A 26,513-nucleotide genomic window follows, 5' to 3' on the forward strand; every position below is an offset into this window, starting at 1 on the left:
GACACTGGTCTCAAAATTACGAATTAATTCTAGTTTTCGTGCACTTCATTGATATGCATAATTTATTTAACACGTCTATTGCTTACGCGTTATCTCATCTGGTTACAATGAGAAACCTTTTAGTATAAAATATACCCATGATATAACTCAGACTTCTATTCCCCTTCCTCGACTACTGAGGGTTCGAAAACGTACAAGCTAGGCCTTTTTTATTTTCAAGATAATGTATTGGAATTTAGTGATGTAATTAAATAGTTTTAGATATCAGATTTTTTAGTTTGTTCAATATAATCATTATTCAGTGGTGGGTCCCATTATATGACCCATTCTATCCTATATTAGTGTTTAATCTTTATTGTGGAGATCAACCTTCCTGTGATGAATAACACTTACTTATCTTGTTTATACTTTAGACATTTATAAAAATTATTAAATATGGTTTATTAATAACTATCAATAAGCAATGAATGAAGGTATCATTAAAATTCCATATTAATTAGGAAACTTGGTAAACATGGTCACACTGCCAAAATGTTAATTGAATGAATATTGTATCGTAAAACATCTAAATATCATCAGTCGCTTGCATTCAAGGAAAATAAAATCATTCATTTATTGTATATTTCGCAGAGGAATGAACATGTACACATAAAGTACAATCTTAAAAAACAGTAAATGTATTTATTACACAAAAATTTAATACAAAATAAACAATAGAGTGCAGTATAGTTACTCTAAATTAAAATCTTAACTAACACATAACAAAGTCATAGTCATGGAAAACAAAGATACATCCCATTAAATTATATTTCATAAATGGCACTTTATAATACAAATTTGATACACAAATTTTATTCGTGTCACATTCAGCTTGTAGTATACATTCATATCGTCCTCTAAATACAATAAATTAACAGAGCGGCTAGTACCTAGTAACACATTTCTGCCACCGAGTCCATGTAGCACTCGTCAATTGCCAGACACCAGACCAAGCACCTTGCAATCTCAAGCAAGCTTACTTTAATTTAAATACAATATTAACATCTCTTGTCTGTGTTATTACATATGCCACTGCAAATATTTCATTTATTTGACAAATGCAGTACTCACAAATATTGCAAATATGCAAATTTATTATCTATTTCTAATAAAAAAATTATCATTATCTATATAAAATGTGCATTAATGGGGGCACTTTGAGGGCATCTCAAATGCCAAGGGATCAAATATTTATTAAGACGAGTGGCACACGCCAAAAACAGCTACTAGATGAAAATTCCAATATCGATATACTTGCTCAAAGCTATTAAGTTATTTATTATGTTGGTTAAATGCTAACAGAAGAATTTCCGTTGTTTTAAAGGCTCACTGTCACTGTCACTGTCTGAGAAACAAGCCGCGAAACCACTTCTATCTCTTAAGGAGTCCCTCCGCAATGATAAGGTAGTTTTGTCCATTAATTTTTTTACACGTCCAATACGTCTCGGTGTTGATGACTGTAAAGCGGAAGCATGGGCATTGTCTTCATTTTTTTTATCACTTTTATCACTGACTGAGTCTTTACACAAATCTTGTCCACTTTTGTCCCTACATCTCCTGTTGCGGAGACATCTCACTGAGGAATTGTTCACATTCTTACTCCTTTTAGTGGGAGTAGCCAAATTTAACGCAACACTTGAACTAACTGGTTCACTTGAATCGTTTAACTGTAGCATAGAGCAGCCAGACTCTTCAAGACCCAATGGTTGTCCTATTTTTCTCCCACTCCTTGTCCTAGAAGTAATTCTATCCTGAGAATTTTCTTTCTTATTAGAATTATGTAATCTGTTACTTCTGCGACCATTATGCCTAGTTCCTAGAGAGTTTAGTGTGGTGCTGTTCATCTTAGAGCAGTTTTGTTCAGAGTCTCCTGTCATGTTATTCCTCTGTCGCCGAGGGTACCTTGATGTGCCACTACTTTTAGACTGAAATGAGACATTTAGGTTATTCTTACCCCCTTGCTTATCAATTTTGTTGTTAGATGCACTTCCCTTAGCATCCATGAACTTTAAGAGGGAAGTACTCTTATTAACTCTGCTAGATTTGTCATTATTTTTCACAGTTACAAGATTTATTACATTCTGTGATGAATCTGTGCTACAATTCTGAACTGTTGTGTCAGGGAGCTGTGTGTTCATAGATTTATTTACACACACTAACATCTTCTCACTCTCAGAAGTTACATTAGGTTTTGCGTCCTTCATAAGGTTTCTACTATTTCTGCTTCTTAACTTTCTGGGTGTTTTCGAGGAGTGAATCTTAGTAGATCTTATATAATTAGCAGTAAAACCAGACACATCACTCATATCTTCAAACTGGCCATTAAGTACAACTGCACTTTTGTCCTTATCCGCAGCTAGTTTACCTTTATTTTCTGTTGGTTCAACACAATGTGATTTCTGTAATTTTCCTTTCTCACTGTGTTCCTGTTTTTCTTCTTGTGTACCATTATTAACATTTGAGTTTAAAATTTCAAATGAATTGTTATGATTCTGTTGAGCCTTTCTGAGGCTTCTTCTCAAGTTAGTGGCTTTAGGTGTCGAAGTTACAAGTTTGTTTTTCTTTTGTGATGTTTGACAATTTCTTTGCAACTTCATTCTTTTACTCGTGTTCTGCTGTGGTGAATTTTTAATATTAAAATCGATATTTGAAGCAATTGCGTCAGATTTACAACTGCTTGGTGCAGTCTTTTGTTTCTCACATTTGGGTGTTTCAAAGTACACATGTTGTTGCTTTTCTGTGGACACTGAATCATCATCCAGTAACTTTAATTTTCTCTTCTTTGTTTTCGGTGAAGGCACCTCCTCACAAGCACTCTGAACACTTACAGGTTTTGTTTTGGAACAATGAGGTTGATCAATCTGTTTCTTGACAACATTATCATAGTTATATAGGCAAGGAGCTCGTTTTGTGTAGACCCAGTATGATATCTCATCCATATTGTTCATAAAGGGATGGTCTGCTGGCTGAATGTTGGCGGTGGAAAGGGGTTGCTCTGGCGGGCAATACGGCACCAGATTGACGCGCATTGAGTGTGAATGATTCGCGTCAGGCAGTGAAGGGGCGAACGCCAGCTGCAAGATGTTCTCTTGATCAATTCGGCACTTTCGCTTGACTCCACGGCCGCAAGTCGCTGCCGGTAACGTACGCTGTCGCCCATTTTCATTACATTCCATGCACCTGAAGATGTAAACATTCATTTATAATAACTAAACAGCGTAACTTTCATATACTTTTGGTGCATTATTAATGTTAGGCAATTATTTACACAAATAATGGTTTAGTGAAAAGTAGCTTCAAAATCTGTCAACCAAATGTAACATTATGACGCCGTATCGATGCGAAATGGAAACGATATCAAATATACTATGTTTACTTACTGTTAATACAACTGGGCGACAAAATATATATTTTATCCTTTTCTCACGTCTCCACAAGACGAAGATTATATTTTAAGTAAAGTCAACGTACGTTTTTTAAACGATTGAACTAAAAGTAAATGGGTCAGGTAGAAGTCTCTATAAGTATCTATTTACTTGAAACCTTTTAATGAAAAACATTCACATCAATCTAAAACACCAAACTCTTTTAAAAAACCTTTTACGCATTAGAAATTATCTAATATTTCACAAGTAATAAAAATAAAAAAAGAAACATTATTACAGCATTAATTCGCAGCAAAGCAAGATTCACAATTTCACAGATAACCACCTACTTTTGTAAAAATGTTTTGTTCTGCAGATAAAAACTTAATAAAAAAAAACAGTTGTTTTGGATATCATTGATATGAAAAAAATATATATTTTATTTGAATACAACAAATTTCAATACACCTTATTCTATTTCAGCTTTGTTTTTAAACACATTTTATTTTTAATTTTAGTGTAAGCAATATTAAAACAGTAAAAGAATGAGATATTATCTGTTTTGTTTTGAGTCTATATCATGTAGTGTCACTGTCATTAAAACGAAATTGCGGGTAAAATTCGTTTAAGATCCGATTTCATAGAGTGATGTTACTTTAGTTAAGAAAAATGAACGACATTCAAAATATAATTGACCGTCAACTTGGGATTTGTAAGTTCAGCATGTGATTAATGTTTACACTATTCATTATTTGTAACTTTTTTATTGAATATGTAAATAACGAGGACGCGCGTTTTTTTTCTAGATTCTCGCTTCAACTATGATAATGTTTTGAAGAGGCTGTCGGTACAAAACGAAGAATCATTTTATGGACTACAAACCGCCAGCTCGCCAGCGAACTTTGACCAAGATCCTCCGATTTTTGCATGTCGTTTTTCTGAAGCTCCAGGTTACGAACACATCCTTGCACTCGCCAACGAGGATGGCCGAGTTGCTATTCAGGTAAAGACTGTCAAACCCTTCTTACTTACAGTTTATTTCACTATTATAATGCATTGAAATTACAAGCTAATCATTGAATTCATCAACAGAATAATATGTAAGACACATAATAACTCATATAGAAGGTCTGAATCTTGAGTAAAATATTTTAGTAATATATGATTGGCTAAGAACTTAATTGAAAAGTAATTTAAACATTGAAGGAGTTAGGATTTGAAATTTATTAGATACTTTAACCTCTAGCTAACAAAGAAAAACACTTTTTAACATATACAATAATTGTTAGGATGATATTTACCAAAGGGAAAATGTATATAATATGAATAAATAGGTTTTAGTAGTTTTATAGTGGGTTCATGTCAAACTGCCACATCTTAATTTATTGAGATACTTACAAATAAGTAATTTGTTTTCCACCAGTAAATCAGTGCAGGTCTCTCTCACCAATTATTTCATCATCTGTTATATTGTTGAGTTTCTTTGTAAAAGTTGTGTGAGCATGTGCAATCACAGACACGAAATAAATAATTTCTTAAGTTCAATGGAGAGTGTTTTTACTTCTTAGTGGCAGGTTTCCCAATTTATTGAATTACATTATGCAACCTATGTCAAAAAGGCTCTCTTTAATGTATGCTGCAGATTGTAATCCCTAAATTAATAATGTTGAACAATGTTTTAATTACCCTTTCCAGGACACCAGAACACAGAAAACAGCAAGCACAATGGAAAGCTTTCAGTGCCACAACAATGCAGTCTTTGACCTGGCGTGGATGCCACAGAACATGAAGTTTGTCACGGTGTCAGGTGAGTCACATTGTAACTTTAAGGGGTACATCTCATTCATCACACAATCCAGGTCTATCTAAAACTTGAACGCTGTTTTGTTTAAACCTAATGTTTAAGAGGTATCAGTCAGGATAAATTAATAAATTGCAAACTTCAATAGTCATATAGTTTTTATTAAAAATAATAATACAAGCGGGCCCTCGGTGGCAGGCGACCACACGGCGTGCCTGTGGGACGTGGCGGAGGCGGCGCCGCGGCGCGTGCTGGTGTTCTCCAACCACACGCGCTCCGTGAAGACGGCGGCGTTCCGGCCGCGCGAGCCCGGCGTGTTCGCCACGGGCGCGCGCGACGGCCGCGTGCTGGTGTGGGACGCGCGCGCCGCCGCGCCCGCGCTCGTGCTGCGCCCCGACGTGTGCCTGGCGGGCTGCCACGCCTTCGCGCCGCGCGCCTCGCCCCGCGCGCGCCGCGCCCGCGCCGACCCGCGCCGCGCGCTCAGCATCACGGGCCTGGCCTTCCGCGACGACCTCACGCTCGTGTCCTGCGGCGAGTGCGACGGCAACATCAAGGTGTGGGACATGCGCAAGAACTACGGCGTCTACAAGCGCGAGCCGCTGCCCAAGCACTCGATCCCCTACTGCGGCAGCTCCGCGCGCAACGGCTACACCAACCTGATCATCGACGACGCCGGCGTGCGCCTCTACGCCAGCTGCATGGACGACGTCATCTACTGCTTCAACGTGTCGACGTTCGGCTCGCTGCCCGAGCAGCGCTACGTCGGCCACGAGAACAGCACGTTCTACATCAAGACCGGCCTCAGCCCCGACGGCGCCTACCTCGTCAGCGGCAGCAGCGACAAGCACGCCTACGTGTGGAACGTCAAGTACTCGCAGCCGGTCGTGCGGCTGAGCGGGCACCGCGCCGAGGTCACGTGCGCGGCGTGGTGCCAGCGCGGCGACACCAAGATCGTGACGTGCAGCGACGACGCGCGCCACAAGATCTGGCGCGTCGGGCCCGAGGCGCCGCCCGACGAGCGCGCCGGCCGCGCCGAGCTGACGCCGCGCGCCGACGGCGGCCCGCAGTGGGGCGCGCGCACGCCGCACGCGCTGCGCCGCCGCGCCGCCTCGCCCGCCTCGCCCGCGCCCGCCAAGCGCGCGCGCGCCGGCCCCAAGCGCTGCCTGGCCGAGCTGCTGCGCGACGCCGACGCGCCCGCCGCGCCCCCCGCGCCCGCCAAGCGCCCGCGCCTCGACGCGCCCGCCGCGCCCGCCGCCGACGCGCTCAAGCGCCCGGCCGGCCCGGAGCCGGAGCCGGAGCCGGCCAAGCGGCGGCGCTCGGAGTCGGAGCGCGACGCGGACGAGTGGGCGTACCTGGCGGCGGGGGCGGGCTCGTCGCTGACGCCGCCGCGCAGCCCGCCGTCGCCCGACGGCGCCGTCAAGATCATCACCTTCACGACGCCGACCAAGAACTTGCCCAACTTCGTGCTGAACGGGGAGGCGCCCCACCTGAGGCTCATGTCGCCGGTCAGGAAGAAGCCGGAGACGACCGACTGGCTCACGCGCATGGTCCGCGAGAGGAGGGGCCGCGCGGCGGACGCCGGCGAGAGGCTGCCCGTCGCCGCGCCGGCCAGCCCGAAGGAAAACGTACCCGCGCGCAGGAACTCAGTTACGGACAAAATTACTAAATCCAGTAGTAAAAATAGAACTTTACTCAAATATTTCAGTGTTGCCAAAAAAGAAAAATAATAATCAGTAAGAGACACGCTGCCGCGATCATCGAGTCGCGAATACAAATGTTATTATTATGGAAAACTCGCTCTTAGATATGACACATCACTGTGACACTACGCTGATATTTGTCAGTTTTTATTTAATGCGACTGCTCCGCCTCGCAGACCATACGAAGAGTTGAGACTGTCGTACTCATCCTCGTCTTAAGCGTAGCGAGCACTCGGATTAAGCGATTGTTTTGGCGACCCCAATAATATTTAAAAAGAATGCAATGGGCAATTTGACCATCGTCCTTAAGAGACCACCAAAACGAGTTGCTGATTAGTCGCAACCGCACGCTGATTGAACACTGAAGACGGGCCTGCCCATTGGGTTCTTAGATTGTTGCAAATTTGTTTTAAAAGTCATGTAACAATCGAATCTTAGCTAATAAGTTTTTCTAGTATAGTCTCGGGGCGAAATAAAACAATGTGCAGTGTATGTAAACAGAAAAAATTTAATCAATTGTTTCATCGGTGTCGTGGGACTGCCTATCAGGCTGCTGATACTGGAGGCCTCAGTATGAAGACTCGGTCGGGCAGATTTTATTTGTTTTTCTGTCGAGAGTAGTTCAGCCCAGAGTCAAAGTTGCCGGAGTGCACACTCCCGTGCCCCGGATACAGGGTTGTCAATCCCATTCACCGAATTCCCCAAAAATCTTGGCAAAATTCCCCAAATTGGGGAAAAGAAATGTCCCAATTCCCCACAAATTCCCCACACAGAAATAAAGGGAAAAAATCATGTTAAGCCACCCATCGCCTGTGCTGTGGTCGTGTCCTGTTGCATCCTGTCATATCCTGTCGTGTCTGACATGAGAGTGGAAAGCGTTGGTGTGAGTGTGTGTTTTTACAAAACAACTACGTACTACATAAAAATAATGCTTGTATTTTGTTTGTATGCTTTAAACATGTGTAAGAGTTAACTCGTTTATTTTTAAATTGTTGTCAAATGTCAATGTAATATCATTTCAATACATATGACGGTTCAAATGTAATAATAGTTTTAGATCCTTTAGGTATACTATAAAAATAATTATATGTAAGTTTTAAAATATGATTCCTCAAGTGCTACATGCATAGACTGATATATTATTTAAAAATTTCTGACTTGTAAAAACATTTAATGTCTTATGTTATGTTCAGCAACGTTCGTTGTGACAGTAAGTTAATTAGTCATTTAATTATTTTCTCTATGTATAAGATCTTGTCTATTAGCATATTGTGATAATATTGCCTTTATAAGTAAAGGAAATGAAATTTTTGAGATGTTTCATTGTCATCGAACACAGGGTAATAAAACAACAATTAAGATGTGCCATTGCTCACTCTTTATTACGCTTGTTAATTCAGTATATAAAACATAATATAAATTATCTTGTAAATATCACCACTGATTGTTGCAACAGACAGACTGCGAGCGAGGCTCCCCGCGGACACGGCGGAGGGAACATTTGAATTACTCGAAATCTAGTTCCAATTTACAAGCGAAACTCCGTAAAAATCGTTTAATTTCTCCTTTTCAAAAAATATTTGAGAAAGTCATTATTCGCAAAAATAAACTCGACGCCTCTGCGCCGTGTCCGGCCGGGGAGCGGTTTGCCTGAACTATTATACAAAATGCGACGCCACGAGCTCGCAGGTCACAGGTCGGGAGACAACATGGACGAGTCAGTAACGAAACTTCAGCAGAAATTAAAATAACACAATAAGAACTGTTAACAGAAGAGCGGCGTACTCCGCCGTACAATTTGTTATCCCTACTACATCTAGGACTGCACTTAAACCCTACGTAACTTAACACTATGTACATACGATCTTTATCCAAGCGATTTTAAAAAAAGTCTTAGTACTTTTATCGTATTAATTTGAAAATTTGTTAAATGTCTTTATCGTTAAATTCACTGTATCCACTCGCACCACATTTTTATTATATTTTTTTTTTCATTTTCGTTTATAACACAACAAGAGTAACAGAATTAGCCCAGCTAAATAAACTACTAACATAAGTTACAACTAGGTACAACCGATATAGCGTACGGCCCGGCGCCTCGCGTGACGTCACGCGCGCGTACGGCCGGCGCCGCGCGTGACGTCACGCGTGCGTACGGCCGGCGCGCGTGTGACGTCACGCGTGCGTGCGTACGCAGCGGCGCTCCGGGTTCGTATCAATTGACATTTTTAAAATGATAAAAATATTTTGATAATCTATTAAGGAATCACGTGCGGCTCGGCGCCGGCGGAGCGATCCCGGACCGGCTCGAGCCGCTCAGTCGCAATTCGAGATCAAAAGCCGAGGCGATTCTAATGATACGTCACCTCTTATAATCCGTTTCACGCGATGCGGGTCTCGCCTGCCACGATTATACGCAGTGACATTCCACGCGCACAGAATTACGAAGTAAGTCTAAGTAACGTACACGTTAATATTTAAATTTACACGTATCTAACGCCGCGCGTCTACACTAGAAACATTTTATATTCTCACGAGTAACATTATCGACCGGCCGGTAGAAAACGATTCCCATCGAGGAAACCCGCACCTCGTGAAAGCCTGAAACTGTCACATCGACAAATACGGCGACAGTTTAAATGATAATCCGTGTGTAACTAACGATGGCCTCCATTTAATACAATTGGACTCGCGTGCGCCGCGATACCGTCGCACGAGGCCGCACGAGGCCGCACGAGGTCGCACGAGAGGTCTCTAAACGTAGCGTCCGACTACTGATACAAACATCCGAAACCGATCAAGAGTGGCAATAATTTAAACACAGTATTCAAAACGAGTAAATATTTCCAAAAACTACATTGGGTCGGCAACGCGGGGCGGCCGCGCTTCGATACAATAGTATTAGTAAGTTTGTACTTTGATCATTATTTGAGTGCAACGTAAGGAACTCCAACACCGGAGCGTCGTTGCGCTCGGCCGACTCCGATCCGGATCCGGCGAGTCCGACGGCCGTCCGGCGCCGCGTGTCGGGCGGGCCGCGACGGCGATGGGTATCGGAATCGTTTTCTTATTGCGCTAAGTGGGTAGTGGTAGTGTAGAGTAAATACGGGCGATGCTCGGCTTCAGCGGACGCGGCGCGCGGGGCGGGGGGGCCGCTCTGCTCCTGCGCAGCACACACACACATTACGTCTAGCCCGGAGCGCTGGACCTGCGTTGTGAATTTATCAATCAGTTTATGTTTCATATTAGCAGATGCCATGGCGACTTATCATCAGTCGTCCCATTTGTTCGCCTGGCTTCTAGTTTTTAATTAATTACAAAAATAACTAAACTAGTCATAGCGCCGTTTTGGTGCCACAATTATCAGTAATAATATCAGACAACATCACATACATTACTCTGATCCCAATGTAAGTAGCTAAAGCACTTGTGTTATGGAAATCAGAAGTAACGGCGGTACCATAACCACCCAAACCCAAGATAACATAGATAACAAATGATAATCTACATTGGCTGGGAATCGAACCCAGGACCTCAGAGTGGCGTACCCATGAAAACCGGTGTACACACCACTCGACCACGGAGGTCGTCGATAAATGTTTTTGATCGGAGGTAATCAGTCAGATTCGTACAGAACGTAGGTGTGATTTGAAGTAGCAAGCTCTAACCCGCGGCTCGTGTTCAGGGCGGCCGCCATCACCAGCAGAACACGGAGAGCTCCCCGCCGTGCGCGCCGCCCACCGCGCGCCACGACCGCACGCCGCCGCCGCCCACCTTCAGCTGCGAAGCGAAGCGACACCTCTGTACTACATGTACTCTAAATAATAAATCTCTCGAAATGTACTGACCAGAGTCGGATTTAAAGGTGTGGAGGCCCCGGGGCCACAAAGCAGTGAGGGCCCTAGACAAACAGAAGCGTGAACACCCTAATAATTATATTATTATGAATTCATTAGTTTTTTTTATTTCAATCAGTAAGCTATGAATTGTTTCGTATTTGTATCGGTAACTTTTAAAATATTAAAGGTGACATTATTATAATTTGACTATATCTCAGTATTTGTTAACTTGCTGAAAACTGGGCCCCTCTCATGTGGAGGCCCCCTCTCATATGGAGGCCCCAGGGCAGTTGCCCCGGTTGCCCTCCCCTAAATACGGCCCTGGTACTGACACTGAATAATAACATCCAGCTCACAAGACTTTCGTTGTTCTCAAATCTCGATATGTGTATAGATTATTATATATTTGCTAATTTAAAATTATCGAGAAAATAGCGATGCAGTAAGGACTAGTTTCTATCGCCACAATGAGCCACCGAGCTCGGCGCGATTAGTATTCCTAATTATATCAATCATACGATCGTGAATATAATTAATTAAATTGGCATCGAGCACGATCGACGGGTCGTTTAGAGGATACAAAAAATTAATCAATAAAATAAAACAATAATGCAGAAACGATAGCGAGGTGCCAATTAAAGAGTACGATTATGGCGAAAGACGTAATGTGCTATACGTTTGTCGTGTGTGTAGCGGCGGCACGACTCGCAGGGAATATTAAGTAGCGGCGGATACGCACACATCGCAGGTTAATGCTGAATGTGTTGGGTGCAATTAGCGACGGCGATGGGGCTGGCGGTGATGCAACACTCGCCCGCTGGAGCAACCTACGACTCCTTTTATGTCAGCGACCGATCTGACATGAATAAAATGTATCGAATAGTGTCTGAGCATGACTACAGCTCCAAAAGCTAGCGCTACACTTACTACAATTGCAGATCGAACGCGCCGCAGAACGATCTAGATGAACTTCAACAAACGAGGCACCGTAAACTCGCTGGAAATCTTACGATCGGCATTTTCCGCAAGTCAATTACTGCATAAAAACTCGGAGCGTATGCGGGTAGAAAAACAGATTCGGTATCAATAATGCATCGAAAACGCTCATGTCCATAGCGGGCGAGATAAAAAGTGCGTTTTCATTCCACGTCGGGCTATGTAGCGGGAGGCGGCCTGCGCGCGCAAGGCCCGCCGCCATTGACGAGCGCTCAATGGCGCGCCGCGTCGCCCCATTGAGACTCACTCCAGGGCTGACCCGAGGACGTGACTGATATATTTAATAGTGTATTTTCTGTATACTTGGGAGAGTTCAGGACTCTTAGTCTATGAAGTTGAATGGATTCTTACCGTTTATTTACTTGTAAGAATGTTAAATTTGTTCGGTTATTGGTATGTTTTTTCAAAAGGAGATTTTTCTATTGTACTCTGGTTTACGTATATGATTCCGATTAATAAAAGTATTAGTTACTTCTTACGCTTAAAATAACTCAGTGAGTTAAATTATAGTCAGATGTTTATCAATAATGTACGGAATATGTATTAGTGAGGATCACAACACTTGTTGAATGGAACCGCTTTGCCGCAACCGATACGAATTTAGTTAATCGATGACAAACATTCATGACGATCATCAACTTCGTTTAATTTTCAAATGTATGAATCTAGACCGACTGGAAGTCAGTCGGCTGTCTAACCTTCCGACCAAATGCAGTGGAGCTCGCGAAAGTAGACACAAGTTAGCGTTCAAGTTTTGTATGTAGTTATTCCGAGTAACCCCATAGCGATTTAGCAATTTCTGCGTAAACATGGAGGTACGAGTATACACGACTATCGCATACTTCGCCTCTACTTTATTTTTTTAAGATCAGTTTTCTGATTCGCGATTTCTGATAACTTTGTGTTTGAATATTTATGAGTCTGATACTCAGTACAGTACTCTAGTCCCAGTAAAATAATTGCAAAATTTATTAATTATATTCAAATAATTGAATTGTATATAACACGAGCCTCGTTTCCGCCAATTCATCGCCTCTAAAAATAAAGTAGTTATGTTATTTATGGCGTCACTACGCTGACTTTCTCGTTATTAAATTCGAAACAAAGCGCTTTAACTTCGGGGTAAGTGGTGGTTAGCGGAGGCCGGTAAATACCCAGCCGTTCACACAGACCTGACCGCAGTTAGTGTACTACCATTAATTATACTTCTTACAGCCAGACTATATTTGAATTTCTCATATATTACGTAGTAAGGAGGCTGGCAATACATCATGATTGAATAATCTCTATCAGTTAATTATTTTAAGAGTTAAATGTTAAAAATGTATTTCATAATATCAGAATTTTAACAATTCAATACGTTTACATATATAGGTGAAATATTAATGCGGTATTTTAAAAGATTAAATATAAAGCAGGTTCGGAACGTACCGGAATAGATTCCCCGAAAAAGTCCTGCCATTAATTTAGTAAATTAAAATGTCAATCGTATTTTTATTATTAGTAACATCGGTCACATCGGTTCGGCTAATATAAAAGCCTTCCACCGTACACAAATCGCTGTCCGCGCAAATGCTCTTGCACTATTTACATGAGATAATGAGATTGAGATGTTTTTGAGTGAACCCGCCCGAGGCCACCGCCACCGGTCAGAGACCCCGAGATAAGAGCCGATAGCGCCGTGAAAACTCCACGGCTACGCTTTTTGATTTGGATAATAAAAATTTATAATAGATACAACTATGTTCCTGAATACTTTTCTATCTCACTGTGAATACCAATAATAACCTGTACTTCATTACCAGTCTCGACTTAATACGACTATAATTAGTTAATAATCCCCCGGGACAGATTTTTTGAGAATGAGGCATAAACAAATATGTCAGACAGGATTTATTTTTCGCCCAGAGGATCGGAATTGCGATGCAGTGAAATGCTACTGGCATTCTCGCCACCATTCCAAACGGTTTTGTTTTTTTTTTCAGTATTTATCGTTGTAAATAATTGTTATATTAATACATTTACGATCGGTATCGTCCCGAACGATCAATCCGCCCGTACTGTAACTGCTTACAACATCACAAACGCTCTAGCTGTATCTTTTTTCTATTTTGTTCAAACATTTTGTAATATCTCTAAAACTCTATGGCCAAGTTGCAAAGTGTATTTGAACATTTTTAAATAGGTAAAGAAACAGATTTAAAAACGATTAATTATCTGCGACTAATTAGTAATTAGTTTAAGTAAAATCATAGTTTACCTCCGCATTTTTTGAACATAAAAACCGTACCTAAGCTTATCTATAAAAAGGCAGATATAATATGACATGGCAAACATTGCTTGTACATACTCCTTGTCTCGTATAGCTCTGTCAGCGTTCGCTAGTCTCCCAGCCGAGAATTCTCTCGTACTATGTTGATAACGATGATATAATATGTTTGAATCGCAAAAAATATACAACAAATACATTAATCTTATTATTTAATATCGACATTTTTGATATAACCTAAGAAATGCAGGTACTTCGAAAATAAACCCTATAAATGAAAAGCAGTTTCGTTTGTATTATTTAAGTTTTATATAATAAATTTTTTTTTGCAAATTCATAGAATGTGAGGAGACAAATAATTAACACACATGATGTCAAATCCGAGTCGAGATGGCCCAGTGGTTAGAACGCGTGCATATTAACCGATGATTGCGGGTTCAAACCCAGGCACCGCAGTTTCATGTGCTTAATTTGTCTTTATAATTCATCTCGTGCTCAGCGGTGAAGGAAAACATCGCGAGGAAACCAGCATGTGACAAATTTCATAGAAATTCTGCCACATGTGTATTCCACCAACCCGCAATGGAACAGGGTGGAATATGTTCCAAAAACATTCTCCTCAAAGAGAGAGGAGGCCTTTAGCCCAGCAGTGGGAATTTACAGGCTGTTGTTGTTGTTGTTGTGTGTCAAATCCAGCCATCAGATCAACACACAAGAAAGCCGTGTGGTGCTTACCACGATTTAGCCACCGGACCACCTCGCCTCTCAGTAATATCAGATACGTTTAATTTTACAGTCGAGGATATCAACTTAAAGAATGTCTAGGTATAAGAAATGGCCGACGATGTATTTTTCTTATTTCTCATGTCTCAGAACGCAATATACTTATCGGTAACACAATATTAATCTTGTAAAATGACTCGTAAGAGCCTTCTTGGATGTAATCATATTGTATATGTATGTACATATTACGAGATTGCACTTTATAAATATACTAGCCGTGCCCGCGACCTTGTACGACTTTGAATTTAACAAAAATAATATATTATTGTAGCCTTAGTTACTCCTTATTATATCAGTAATCTGCCAGTGAAGGTCCCATCAAAATCGGTCCAGGTGTTTCAACGGACAAGAAAAACAAACAGTCAGACAAATTGTAAAACTCCAATTTTATTATATGTATAGATTGAGGTTATAAAGTCAATTCGTTTTAAAATCCTGCCACAAGGAAACAATGATTATCGCGAAGTATATACGTGCAATTAACAAGTTTTCGCGTTTAGGGCGCAATTATTCTTATAAATGCAAATTGCGACAATCAAAGAGCAATTACCTGATGCATTTTTAAGTTACATCAATCTGATCATTATTGTCCTTAAAGCTTGGTTTACATTGAGCGAAATAATACTCTCTTAATATTGTTATTTTTTATTTAAAATTAAAATAAAACTGTATTTTTAAATCCGCAAATATCATCTGTGGACATTTTGAAGATTTATGAATCTCTTGTAGTTTTTAATGTTTTCTTCGCTAAAGATGGCCGGCGAGATTCTTTCATCCATTATGTTGACATAATAGGCGTTATCTCGCAAAGAGAATCGCGCTTGAGTACTGTACACGTGATAGAAGGTAAACTTTACAATATATAGAACTCTGTTTTTCTGCGTTGTAAGTATAATGTAAGAGGAGTCTCTTATGTAACGCAATGTAATGGACTTAATGTTTCCAAAAAAAATCATTTCTTGTAGGAAGGTTTGAGAAAAGTAAGAAACTTCACTTCCAAAATATACAACGTATAAACATAAGTTACAACCTTGTCTTTATAAGGCTCTTGTCTTTAATCTAAATACATAACGAGTCTATGGCTTTGGAATATTGTAATGGGCATCGGTCTGACATCGGCGCCAATTATATCGTACACAATTTCGAAACTCAAGTCTAAATAAACTTTCCGTTCTCATGTTTTCGGGCAATATGAATAGTACCGCGTACCGTCTTGGTGGGAATGATGTTGCAGTCAATCGTTCTAGACGAACGCGATTGAGCAATCGTTACTTGCAAGCCGGACTATTACGTTGGGACGTTCGAAATAAATGAAATAGGAAGTAATATTAAAGTACATATAAGGAGTTAAGTAGAATCTATTTTTAATAATCTATATTTATATTATAAATGTGAAAGTAACGTTGTTTGTCTATCTGCCGCTCTTTCACGACCAAATCGTTGAACCGAATTTGATAAAATTTGGTATGAAGCAAACTTGAACTCCAATAAAGAACAGAGGCTACATGACAACCAATACCCTAAAACATGAGCGAAGACACATGAGACTACTAGTTAGAAATATATTATTATATTTATTTATCCTAATATGAGTATTCACGAATCCTAGTTCATGTAATCTTTACCGATATTTTTAAAGATTATTTCTGTTAGTAGAGTTGATTACAATTTAGTTTCGGAAGTTGACCTTTAGTGTCAAGAATCAATCGTTGTGACGCGCAGACCTCAAATTCCACCAATAAGTCAAACTTAGGTCTCCTTACTTCGATAAATATAATACTGAAACGATTTAATTATTTACATGATAAATTGTATATCGATACACTATCAAGTGAGATTGCGAAAATGTTGTGTCTGATATTAAATTATCTGACCTGTTCCTATTTTTATAACGTGTACTAAGCCTTTGTATTATTGAATTGTTTACTAATTTGTATTTTCTCTATCAGTTCTTACTATTATTACAGTTACTATCTGCGAGTGCGACTTATGTCTAATACTGTAATTCATTTTATTTTGAATTTGATAGGCTGAGCGTAAATGTAGAGAGTATATGTTAGATTTGGATTGGTTTTTAAAATTATTTCATGTTGATCCTAAATGAAATAAATAGACTTTATTGATTATATTGTTATATGAAGGAATCTTTTAAATACTTTTTACTTGGTGGTAGGGCTTTGTGCAAGCCCGCCTGGGTAGGTACCACCCACTCATCAGGCATTCTAACGCTAAACAACAATACGCAGTATTCTTGTGTTCTTGTGTTCCGGTTTAAAGGGTGAGTGAGCCAATGTAACTACAGGCACAAGGGACATAGCATCTTAGTTCCCAAGGTTGGTGGCGCATTGACGATGTAAGGAATAGTTAATATTTATAACAGCGTCATTATCTATGGGTGATGATGACCATTACCATCAGGTGGCTCATATGCTCGTCCGCCAACCTATTCCATAAAATAATAAAAATAAATAAATAATTAAACATTCAAAAGTCCTCATAAGCCTAACTAGTCTTTAAGTCTAATCGAATTAGTTTAAGAGATTGTGTAAAACAGTATTGACATAATTTAAGACTTCCGAAATTAAATGGGTTGTGTGCAACCGACTAACGTAAACGTAATACGACTTAGCATAACATTAGACACAGGTTTTGTAAACAGTGTAACAGTTTCCTAAGCCACCAGACGCAGAGTCGGGTTGCGCGGAATATTATTGATATTATCCTGTTTCCTGCATTAGCGGTTCTATAAATCTGATAAGCGAGCAATTCGTATTTGAAATAACGACACATTTATCTATATTTATCGTTATTTGACTGAATATAAATACATTTGGATGTCTTTTTGACTAAAAAGCATTGCAAAGTAACCAGATTATATCGTACGTTAATTGGGCAGTTTCATTATTATATAGTTTAATAGCAAACATGTTTTACATACCTATATTTTACTATTTATCAAATGATTATTTTCTTGTTATGATATTTACTTAATATGTAAATAATACAGCTGCAATATTCATATAAATTACAGTATTAACATTTTTATACACAAATTTTGACAAAGTTCGTGATTTTGCAGTGTTTGATCAAATGAATGTCTGCCTGCCTACATGCTCCACTGTGCCAAGGGTTTGAAAATCGAATTCAGCCATCGTACCAATTAGAAGACAACTGACTGATCGAGGTTTAACTACTTTATTCTCCAACCTTTCATTGTGACAATTAAATCAACAAGTTCGGATTCATATTTAATATTGTATCTCGATAATTATATAAAAGAACAAAAATAATAAATTTCCGAGTTGAGATTTATACGCGCCGGGCGTCCGGTGTGCCTACAAACACTGGTCCTCCCGGCAGAAGCCAGTGTCGGCGGCGTGGGAACACAGTGCATATGCTAGCTCATTATGCGGCATCATGCACTGCACTTGTGTAGGCCCGACGCGCGCCCCGCGCCCGCCGCCCTCCCCGCGCACCCATAACACAGACGTGTATCGGGAATTTTTATTTACGCTTATTTTTGTATTTAATTAGATATAAACATAGCGATATGACCGCAGAGTTACTTCAATTTACTTAATAGTTACTTCAGTTTAGTGGCAGCAGTTTAATTAAGAATTGACGGAAAAAAACACCAACTTCAAAAAAAATCTACCATGTCTTTTTTGAATACTAATATCCATAATTGAGTTTCAGATTCTGAATCTGTGGCGGTATTCAGGTACATACACGTACTGCCAGTGAAATAAATTGATAAAATTTTAGTTAAGTATTTAAAATATAAACAAATATTTATTTAAATTTAATTCGCAAATAAATAAATGTAATCTCCGCGTGAATCGTGCTCGTATTACTCACGCTGGCACACGTGTTCTATTGCAATCGGAGGCTGCGAAATGTGCTTGAATTATCTCTCATAATGAATCCGTTCAAGAGTCAAATATTACCGCCTCGCGAGAGCCTGCTATATTTCTATATTTATCAGAGTAAGACTCGGATCTCACTAACGATATAGTATAGTACCCATCGAGGCGCACCGTACCTGCTGCATCTTATCGAAGTCTAGCGCGGGCCGGTGCCGGCGCGGCGGCGGCAGCGGCAGGCGGCGCCGGCGCGGCGACACGGGCGCGCGGCCGGCGCACGCGCAGCCGTCGCCCGCCGCGCCCGCGCCGCCCACCGCGCGCCGGGGCTTCAGCGCCTCCAGCGGCGGCGACGTGCGGAACCGCACCGGGGTCTCCACCTGCAATACCGATAAGCACATTCGTTGCTACCACGTCACACGGTACATGAAATGACAGCCCGCTAACGTCCCGAACTAAGTGGACGAAATAAGCTGACTCGATATTTTTTATTTGACGGTAGTGATGGTGATGGATTGCTTTTATTAGACAAGTTTTATCAGAGGCGTCACATAAGAGCGCCCCTGTGCCTGTGATCTCATATTTCTATTGGGAATGCACGGTTAGTCCATGCGATGAAGGAAGTTAGATGGCGAACCTTTGTGTCGTCGTCGTCCGAGGAAGGCGCCCTCGCAGCGAGCTCGTCATCGAGGTAGGGTTCCGCTGGCCAGCGTCGCTTCTCTGGTGCTGTACGTGCCGGTGACGAGGCGCCCCTCCGCCGGCCTTCGCCTCTCGCCGCCACAGTCGAGGACCCCGCAGGGCTTCCATTGATGACCTGCACCAGTCTCCTGTCACTTCTCATTCGTGCCTTCGTCGTGCTTACTGAGTGTCGTGTGCCAGCGAGGCCATGCGATCATCTGACGCTTTAAGCACTCGCTTGTGTCGGACACGAGTCATCGGGCGGATCAGCGTTTGCATCGGAATGTAATGAGACATTAAGCCATGCAATTAAAATAATTAAACAAGGACAGGTAAACGGGTGCGATCGCTACGTTACGTTGTACGTACGCGATCGGTCGAGTGTTATCTAGACGCAAGGCTGGGCACACGAGAACGAATAATCTAGAGAGCAGACCGAAGCGAAGCTCTCGTAACGGGATGCGGTCCGACAACAAAAAATGGTCCCTCGAGTCGATGCAATGCCGTCGTGAATGAAGGAGAGTTGTTTCGCTAGCTAGGGGGGCGCGGGCCGGCGGGTGGGGGGAGGGGCCGCGGCAGAAAGGAAAGAAAAGCGCGGTAGTTAAAGGCGGGCGCTCGGCCCGCGACGTCTTCGCTGAATATTTCAGCATGTAATTGCAGAACTCGCAATTCTCGTCCATCAAAGCGTCGCGTCATTACACGGTTGAATTAATGGCCGGAGTTGTCCCCCTCCACGCCACACACCCCCCCACGAAGAAAAAAAACAGCTGGCAATGGCTGGCGAAAACGACGGCCTAATGCTGCGGCCGGCCGCTCATTTATTATGGATGCGAAAGTCCATGCGAAAAAAACCACACAGCCTTTGCAGCGCCTCGCTCCCGGCCGACGCTGGATGGGGTTTAATGGAATCGCATAAATTACTAGGCGATTATGGGCGCGCTTAACTGCTGATAAAGCTGATCAAACCTTTTTCGATCTCGTGTTTTAACGGTTATGATGACGTTTAGTACCTATCGCGCCCTTTTACTGGCGTGTCATAAGCGTTTTATGGATCACGAGTATTTCCTTTTAGAGTCTCTAAAGTATCCATCGGTAAACGACGCCGAGATAAATATATAATTACGTTATTGAAGCCCAGCGTTAGCGTTGGCGTCGAGCACGGAGTTTCGATGCGCCGTATAGCCGTGGTATATATTTACCGATCGCGTATTGACGTAGTGAAATTAAGAGCGAGTCGAGTAAAACTTCAGTAATTTGCAGCGGAGCCGCTCGCCCCGTGCGCTATAGATCAGGGATAGCTGTAGGCGGCGAAGCGTCGCGACGCGGCGCGTCTCGGCCGCCCGAATATCACGGTTCAGTGGAACACAAAGAGATCATCCGACTACACTAATCTCGCTGCAAATTTTAGTTAGCTAAAAATTACCCGTGCCTATATACGTTGCCGGCTCAAATTGAATGACTTTGAGAGCTCTTTGATGCGCTAAATAAAATGAGTAACGTGAAATTGCTGGAATAGACGAGATGAACTCGGTATTCGGTCCTGCCGGAGGACTGTGGCGGTGACGATCGCTGTTATTATTTCATTTTGTTATTTATGTTGCATTGAAAAACTAATTTCCATTATTTGTATAGATAGATAGATTTACATTAAAATCATATACCAAAGATATAAAATAAAAGTTACTGTGGGGTTTTCTATGATATAGTAACAAGCCATAGGTACGTATGAAGCGCGAAAGATGCCTCGGAAAGGATGGGGAACGCAACCGAGGCACGGCGAGAGCGAGTGCCGCATTACATCACACGATCCACTGCTTTCATAAGGAACCTATTGTCCGTTTACTCCTTACAATTAAAACATGGCACAAACAAAAGAATTTCTAATTTCCAGCCAAGCGCAAGATAAACAAATGCTATGTAGGAGGCAGACGAAAAAGGGAAAACCTTCACTGTTTTGTCTCATTCCAACAAAACGAACGCAATAGCTCGGAATGAAGATGAAGAACGGTAGAGCAGGGAAGCGCGCTGTTTGAAGTATACAGCTGTGTCGGGTGCAAGCCGGGACCGGCTCAATGTTACTTAGATCTGTGGCTAACAACTCAGCACTAAAGCAGCGCTTTATTTATATCCGCCTAGATTTATTCAGACTAATCTTGTATGGCTTGGAAACTATTAAAACATTATCAACGATGCAATTTCTATGTTAGTCGATTTTGTACGACTCCGGATACAACCTTAACAAAAGTCACAGAGCCGTACTATTAAGCTGTTTGTGATAACATCGAACACTATTTACTAACTGAGGCCAAGGTCATTTTTTTATTTTGCCAGTTTTGTTTATTAGTGCTATTTCTCTGTAACTCGCTCTTCGATGGGATTTGTTACTCAAGCATACATTTTACAAATACTAAATTACTAATACTTTACATCCTCTTTCGTTTTCTGTACGCATATTTTTACTGGGATCAACTCTTTGTATATGTTACTTATCTTAAACTAGCGACCCAACCTGGCTCCACACGGGTGCAATGCTGATACTATATGTAGTAGAGAATGTCTAAACTTTCTCTTTACTAAATTGTCCACGTATTATACACAAAAACCTTCCTCTCGAGTCACTCTACTCATCAAAATCCTTTGCGTAAATTTAAAGATCTAAGCATACATAGGGGCAGACGGCAGTAAGGAACTTTGCTTTATAATGTATTGATAATGATAAGGAATAATATAATTCTTTAAACGGGAAGAATCCACGGGCGGTGTAGTAAAACCCGCCGTCGTAGACACACACAGACACACAAGTGGCTGGAGTAACTGTCAGGTACAAAGCGAGTAGCGACGCGCGAAGGCTCGTTGCGTGCGGCAACTCTCTTGAAATGTAGTAACAATGGGTAAGACGCTCCCACCCACACACACACACAAACAACACGACAGACGTTACTCCTGCGACTTACTGTGAGGTGCTATACCTATTTAAGTATTTTAGTAAGTACTTCTTGATTACACATCCAACAGACATACAAAATCATACAAACACGTGCCAAATTCATACAATATATTCACTAGCCCCGGCTTAGCTAGGGTGCAAAAATATACTACAGATTTTTTTTTATTTACGACATCCCAAGAAACTCCTAAAAGTATCAGTTTCATTTCTATACTGTCTTTGTCATATGCACAAAAACCATCCACTCGAATCATTCTGTCTTTTAGAAAAACTGCATCAAAATACGTCGAGTAATTTTAAAGATCTAAGCATACATAGGGACAGGCAGCAGTATGTGACTTTGTTTTATACTATGTAATGATAATGCTGATGATACATTATACTCGTTGCATAAATTGTAGGCACTAACGCACTGCACGTTCATATTTGAGAAAAAAAAGGTGAATTGATAACCTGCTCCTTTTTGGAGTCGCTTCAAAAGTGGGAATGGTGTGATTACATTTGAACTCACTCGTATCAGGCCTCTGGAGCGAGGACGACGTCAGCCTAAAGAGATCGAATGTTGACTTATGTACATAGGTAGGCAGTTCACACACCGCTGCGCTACCGACGCTTAAAATGCGCTTTTATACAAATTAGAATCTACTGAGTTTCTTGCTCGGTTTCAGTATACAATACGAACATGTGCTAGCTTCATATTTAATTCAAACGATAATCTTATTAAGCGACGTTTCAGAAGAGCTGGTAACACTTGAATAAAGTACGTGTAATAACATTCTGACTTTATTTTGTACTTAATATTAAAATTTACTCTTTTGTTAAAGATTAATTAATTTATAGCTGTCATATAACTGAGGAATTAATATAAATTAATAAGTAATAATGTTGAATATGACAAGGTTACTATTTGTCAGGTTCTCTCACGAAGTATAGTAGCCTATTAGACGAGTATGACCATGGCGATACCGAAACCTGACAGGAGTGCCTACAGGATCTATCAGAGCGTGTCACGTGACAGAGTACACTCATTACACCCTCATCATTCATTAATTCCTTATTCGTTTGCCCTTATCCCATTTATTCGGGGTCAGTGCAGTGATTTTCTCTCCCATTTATGTACTCTATCTAGTCATCTGTTAATTAATGAATTCGTATTCTTCTAGGTCCTATAGTGTAGGACCCTATTCTCCTATTCTTACCTAACACTTAGGTTTTCTTCATCCGATGTCACAAATACTAATCATCATTTAGATCATCAATAACCTTGACAACAAGATGTTTATCCCTCGTGGCTGTAGTCCTATTGGCTCATTTGCCCTTCTGGTAACACAGAGTATTAGTGTTTGGCGGTGTTACCAAGTAAAGCAAATTTCAAAGTGAAAGTATTTATAGACGCCGAAAAGTTCATTGAAAATAATAGTTTCATTCGTTAATAAACTCGATTTACACCTCGGACCTCGGGGCCAATGGGCATTTGCTTCAACGATGAGGGTCGTGTTTTCAGAGCTATAATGTTGCCTTTTACTAATCAAACATTTTTTTAAGGTAAAGCATAATTACAAAACATTATTTCTATTAATTCTTAAGGGAGAGAGGGTGCTTTAGCCCAGCGATTGAGCATCCAATTTTTCCTTACTTTATACACAGCAAATATCGATAATCTGTTAGTTTTTTTAACACAAATAAATTAACAAACCAGTAAGTGTTCTGCTTTGCGTCGCTTCATAATTGCATCAAAAGTAAATGAGTTCAAATGAAAACTATTTGTATTTCGTAACAAAAACTATTTGTACGGCGTCGGCCGTCGTGGGGAGTCGCAGTTCAAGAAATAGCTGCTCAGTCGCCAGCGTGTGAACAGCTCATACGTATAAGGTTTTTGTTCGTCTACTAATTTTTGCTACCCGCAGCCGGAGGGCGTTCACCTTTCGTGATATTTTAATCTCTTTACGTAACATGGGTAAACATTTTTTGTTCTCAAATTGTTCGGCAACTTAATACTAATTACGATCCTTCATTTTTTTTTCTATTTTCAATTCTTTGTAATAATTTTTTTAGGACACTTATTATATAATTAAATTTCTATCGCAGTCGCTAAATAAGGCAGAATTTTTTTTACTACTTTTATGAGGTACTATTCAAATTGTAACTATGTTATTTTTTGGTCGGACTTTATCCAATTTGGTTGAGTACAGATATTTTATCAAATCACAATAGTATTGATGTATTTTGATTTAAAAAATCATTAGATAGTGAGCGTTTGAGCTGGATATCTACAAATACGGATACAAGGGACATAACATCTTAGGTCCCTTAAGTGGAACATTGGGATTTGAGAAATGATTAATACTTTTTACAGCTCCAATGCTTATGCCTATTAGCTCATCCGCCTACAATAATATAAAAAGATAATATATTTATAATTTATGCACACATTGCACATTATTTGGTTTCTTTGGCGTTATGGTTAATTGAGGGGAAGTTACTACTACTTCAATATTAATATCATCCTTTGAAAGCTGTAAACATTTCCTTAAATTAAAGGAAGACTATTAACTTAATTGCACCATGCATCAATTTGTTCATAACATATGGTCACGTCGCAAGAATTAGTTAAAGCACGGGGATGTTTCCTAACACGGTTTTCAGGGGGTTGATTACAGTGCTGCCCTTCGAATTGCCTCTGCCTCAGGAAGTGTATAGTACGGATGCCAAGTCTCCGCATAATAGTTCCCTTGACGTGGAAAGGGGTGGGTCGACGGGGGGAGGGGAGGGGGCGGCGAGAGGAAGAGGCGACGGTGTAATTTAGTTGCGGTGTGTCGTTGAGAATTAATGCGCCGTGAGACTCGTGAGGAGTCGGCCGGTTGTCGTCGAGAGATATAACCGACTCGGCTCCGGCGGTCCGCAATTCTGTTCCGATGACAGATGTGTAAAGGGACCAATATTAGCATGCTTACGAGTTAACAGGTTCAGAATCAATGTCGGTAGAAAAACATTACTTCGATTAGAAACATGAAATATTCAACACATAGATCTTTAACGCATCAGGCCTCACCTTATAATATCAATAAAGCAATTTTACAAATTTAATGTCGTAGTAGATCAAACGTAAATTTATTCCGGTATGAGGACCGTCGGTCGGTAAAAGTGGTGAGCATAACGAGCGCGGCACGGGTGGTCGGCGAGTCGGCCAATTACCGCATCAGCAATTCTGTGTCGGCAACAATTGTCTTGCCGGCGGTGCAACCCCTCCTGTGTATTGATCACATTGACAAGGCGCGACACGAACGGCTCGGCGCGAAACACACTCAAGTCTTAACGGAATTCATTATTGCATCGTGCGGGCTAATTATATTATCTGTGTCGATGAGTACCTATATTTTATTAAAAGTAAATTTTATGCACGAATATAATACGAACGGTGGTAGGGCTTTGTTCAAGCTTGTCTAGGTAGGTACCATCCACACATCAGATAATCTACCGTCAAAAAACAGTTCTTGGTATTGTTGTGTTCCGGTTTCAGGGAATAACATGTTAGTTACCAAGGTTGTTGGCGCAATAGCGATGAAAGGAGTGGTTAACGTTTCTTACAACGCCTTTGTTTATGGATGGTGGTGACCACTTACCATCAGATGACCCATACGCTCGTCCGCCAATTTATAGCAAAAAAAAGAAATGCGTTAACGTCTGGTTCATATTCACACTACGTTTGATTCGAATTATATACATTTCTTAGGTCGTAAATGTTGTAACAGGGAAAACTAACCAATGAAATGATGAGTGGAGTTTGTGTGGCGTTGCATTCAAGTTAAGAGGATGTTCAAAGATAACTTTGTTTACATAATAATTTCCTTAACTCAACTAATAATAAACGTATATTTACGATAACTTCATGACATTTAAATAAAATATATATAATTGTACAGATATTTCAGAAACGATTTGTATATCTTACGGATTGCAAAATTGTCGATGAGGTACAATTCAGAAGTGCAAACATTGTATTAAAATTTAAAACATAATGTAACTTTCAAAGGTTGTACATATATGACGTTTACGAAGGAATTCATCGGATCGAGGATAAAAAAAATATTTTATTAATAATTAAAATATTAATTTAGTGGCATTAACATCTGTGATAATTGTACATGCAAAAATGATCAATGACAAAAGTGCACTGGTAAGCTTGTTTAAATTCGCTTAGATCTGATATTTTTAGCAGACGAAGGATCGCTGGGG

The 26,513-nt window shown here is 40.7% G+C and overlaps 3 protein-coding genes across 9 annotated transcripts in view; 1 reads left to right on the top strand and 2 right to left on the bottom strand.

The window, feature by feature from the left end:
• Positions 1 to 654: 654 nt before the first annotated feature.
• LOC124531878 (uncharacterized protein DDB_G0286591-like) lies at positions 655 to 3,734 on the bottom strand. The gene is made up of 2 exons (XM_047106446.1): positions 3,420 to 3,734; positions 655 to 3,219 (listed from the first exon to the last, which is right to left on the bottom strand). Exon 2 carries the CDS (start codon positions 3,213 to 3,215, stop codon positions 1,335 to 1,337), a length of 1,881 nt encoding a protein of 626 aa, XP_046962402.1. The 5' UTR covers positions 3,216 to 3,219; positions 3,420 to 3,734; the 3' UTR covers positions 655 to 1,334.
• Positions 3,735 to 3,981: 247 nt separating this feature from the next.
• On the top strand, positions 3,982 to 8,216 carry LOC124531802 (protein lethal(2)denticleless). The gene is made up of 4 exons (XM_047106328.1): positions 3,982 to 4,116; positions 4,211 to 4,407; positions 5,100 to 5,211; positions 5,404 to 8,216. The coding sequence occupies exons 1-4, from the start codon at positions 4,074 to 4,076 to the stop codon at positions 6,930 to 6,932; spliced, it is 1,881 nt and encodes a 626-aa protein (XP_046962284.1). The 5' UTR covers positions 3,982 to 4,073; the 3' UTR covers positions 6,933 to 8,216.
• A 44-nt stretch (positions 8,217 to 8,260) lies between these two features.
• The window catches only part of LOC124531926, a 49,927-nt gene continuing 31,674 nt past the window's right edge, over positions 8,261 to 26,513 (bottom strand). For 4 of the 7 annotated variants that reach the window (XM_047106501.1, XM_047106499.1, XM_047106502.1 and 1 more), the window contains 4 exons: positions 19,290 to 19,466; positions 18,835 to 19,032; positions 10,574 to 10,685; positions 8,261 to 10,113 (listed from right to left, as the gene is read on the bottom strand). In XM_047106501.1, the coding sequence (XP_046962457.1) occupies positions 10,602 to 10,685; positions 18,835 to 19,032; positions 19,290 to 19,466 (459 nt within the window). In that variant the 3' untranslated portion in view covers positions 8,261 to 10,113; positions 10,574 to 10,601. Of the gene's footprint in view, positions 10,114 to 10,537; positions 10,686 to 18,834; positions 19,033 to 19,289; positions 19,467 to 26,513 lie in introns of all 7 variants that reach the window. The other 3 variants (XR_006966614.1, XR_006966613.1, XM_047106500.1) reach the window with 3 other exon arrangements.

The sequence above is a fragment of the Vanessa cardui genome, chromosome 8 (assembly GCF_905220365.1).
Source record: "Vanessa cardui chromosome 8, ilVanCard2.1, whole genome shotgun sequence".
NCBI lineage: Eukaryota > Metazoa > Arthropoda > Insecta > Lepidoptera > Nymphalidae > Vanessa > Vanessa cardui.

Excerpts from the sequence above, each read along its gene's own strand:
- LOC124531878 (XM_047106446.1), bottom strand. The coding sequence starts at position 3,215 with ATGGAATGTAATGAAAATGGGCGACAGCGTACGTTACCGGCAGCGACT.
- LOC124531802 (XM_047106328.1), top strand. The coding sequence starts at position 4,074 with ATGAACGACATTCAAAATATAATTGACCGTCAACTTGGGATTT. Across the intron at positions 4,117-4,210 it reads TGACCGTCAACTTGGGATTT|ATTCTCGCTTCAACTATGAT; the intron begins GTAAGTTCAGCA and ends TTTTTTTTCTAG. Across the intron at positions 4,408-5,099 it reads ATGGCCGAGTTGCTATTCAG|GACACCAGAACACAGAAAAC; the intron begins GTAAAGACTGTC and ends TACCCTTTCCAG.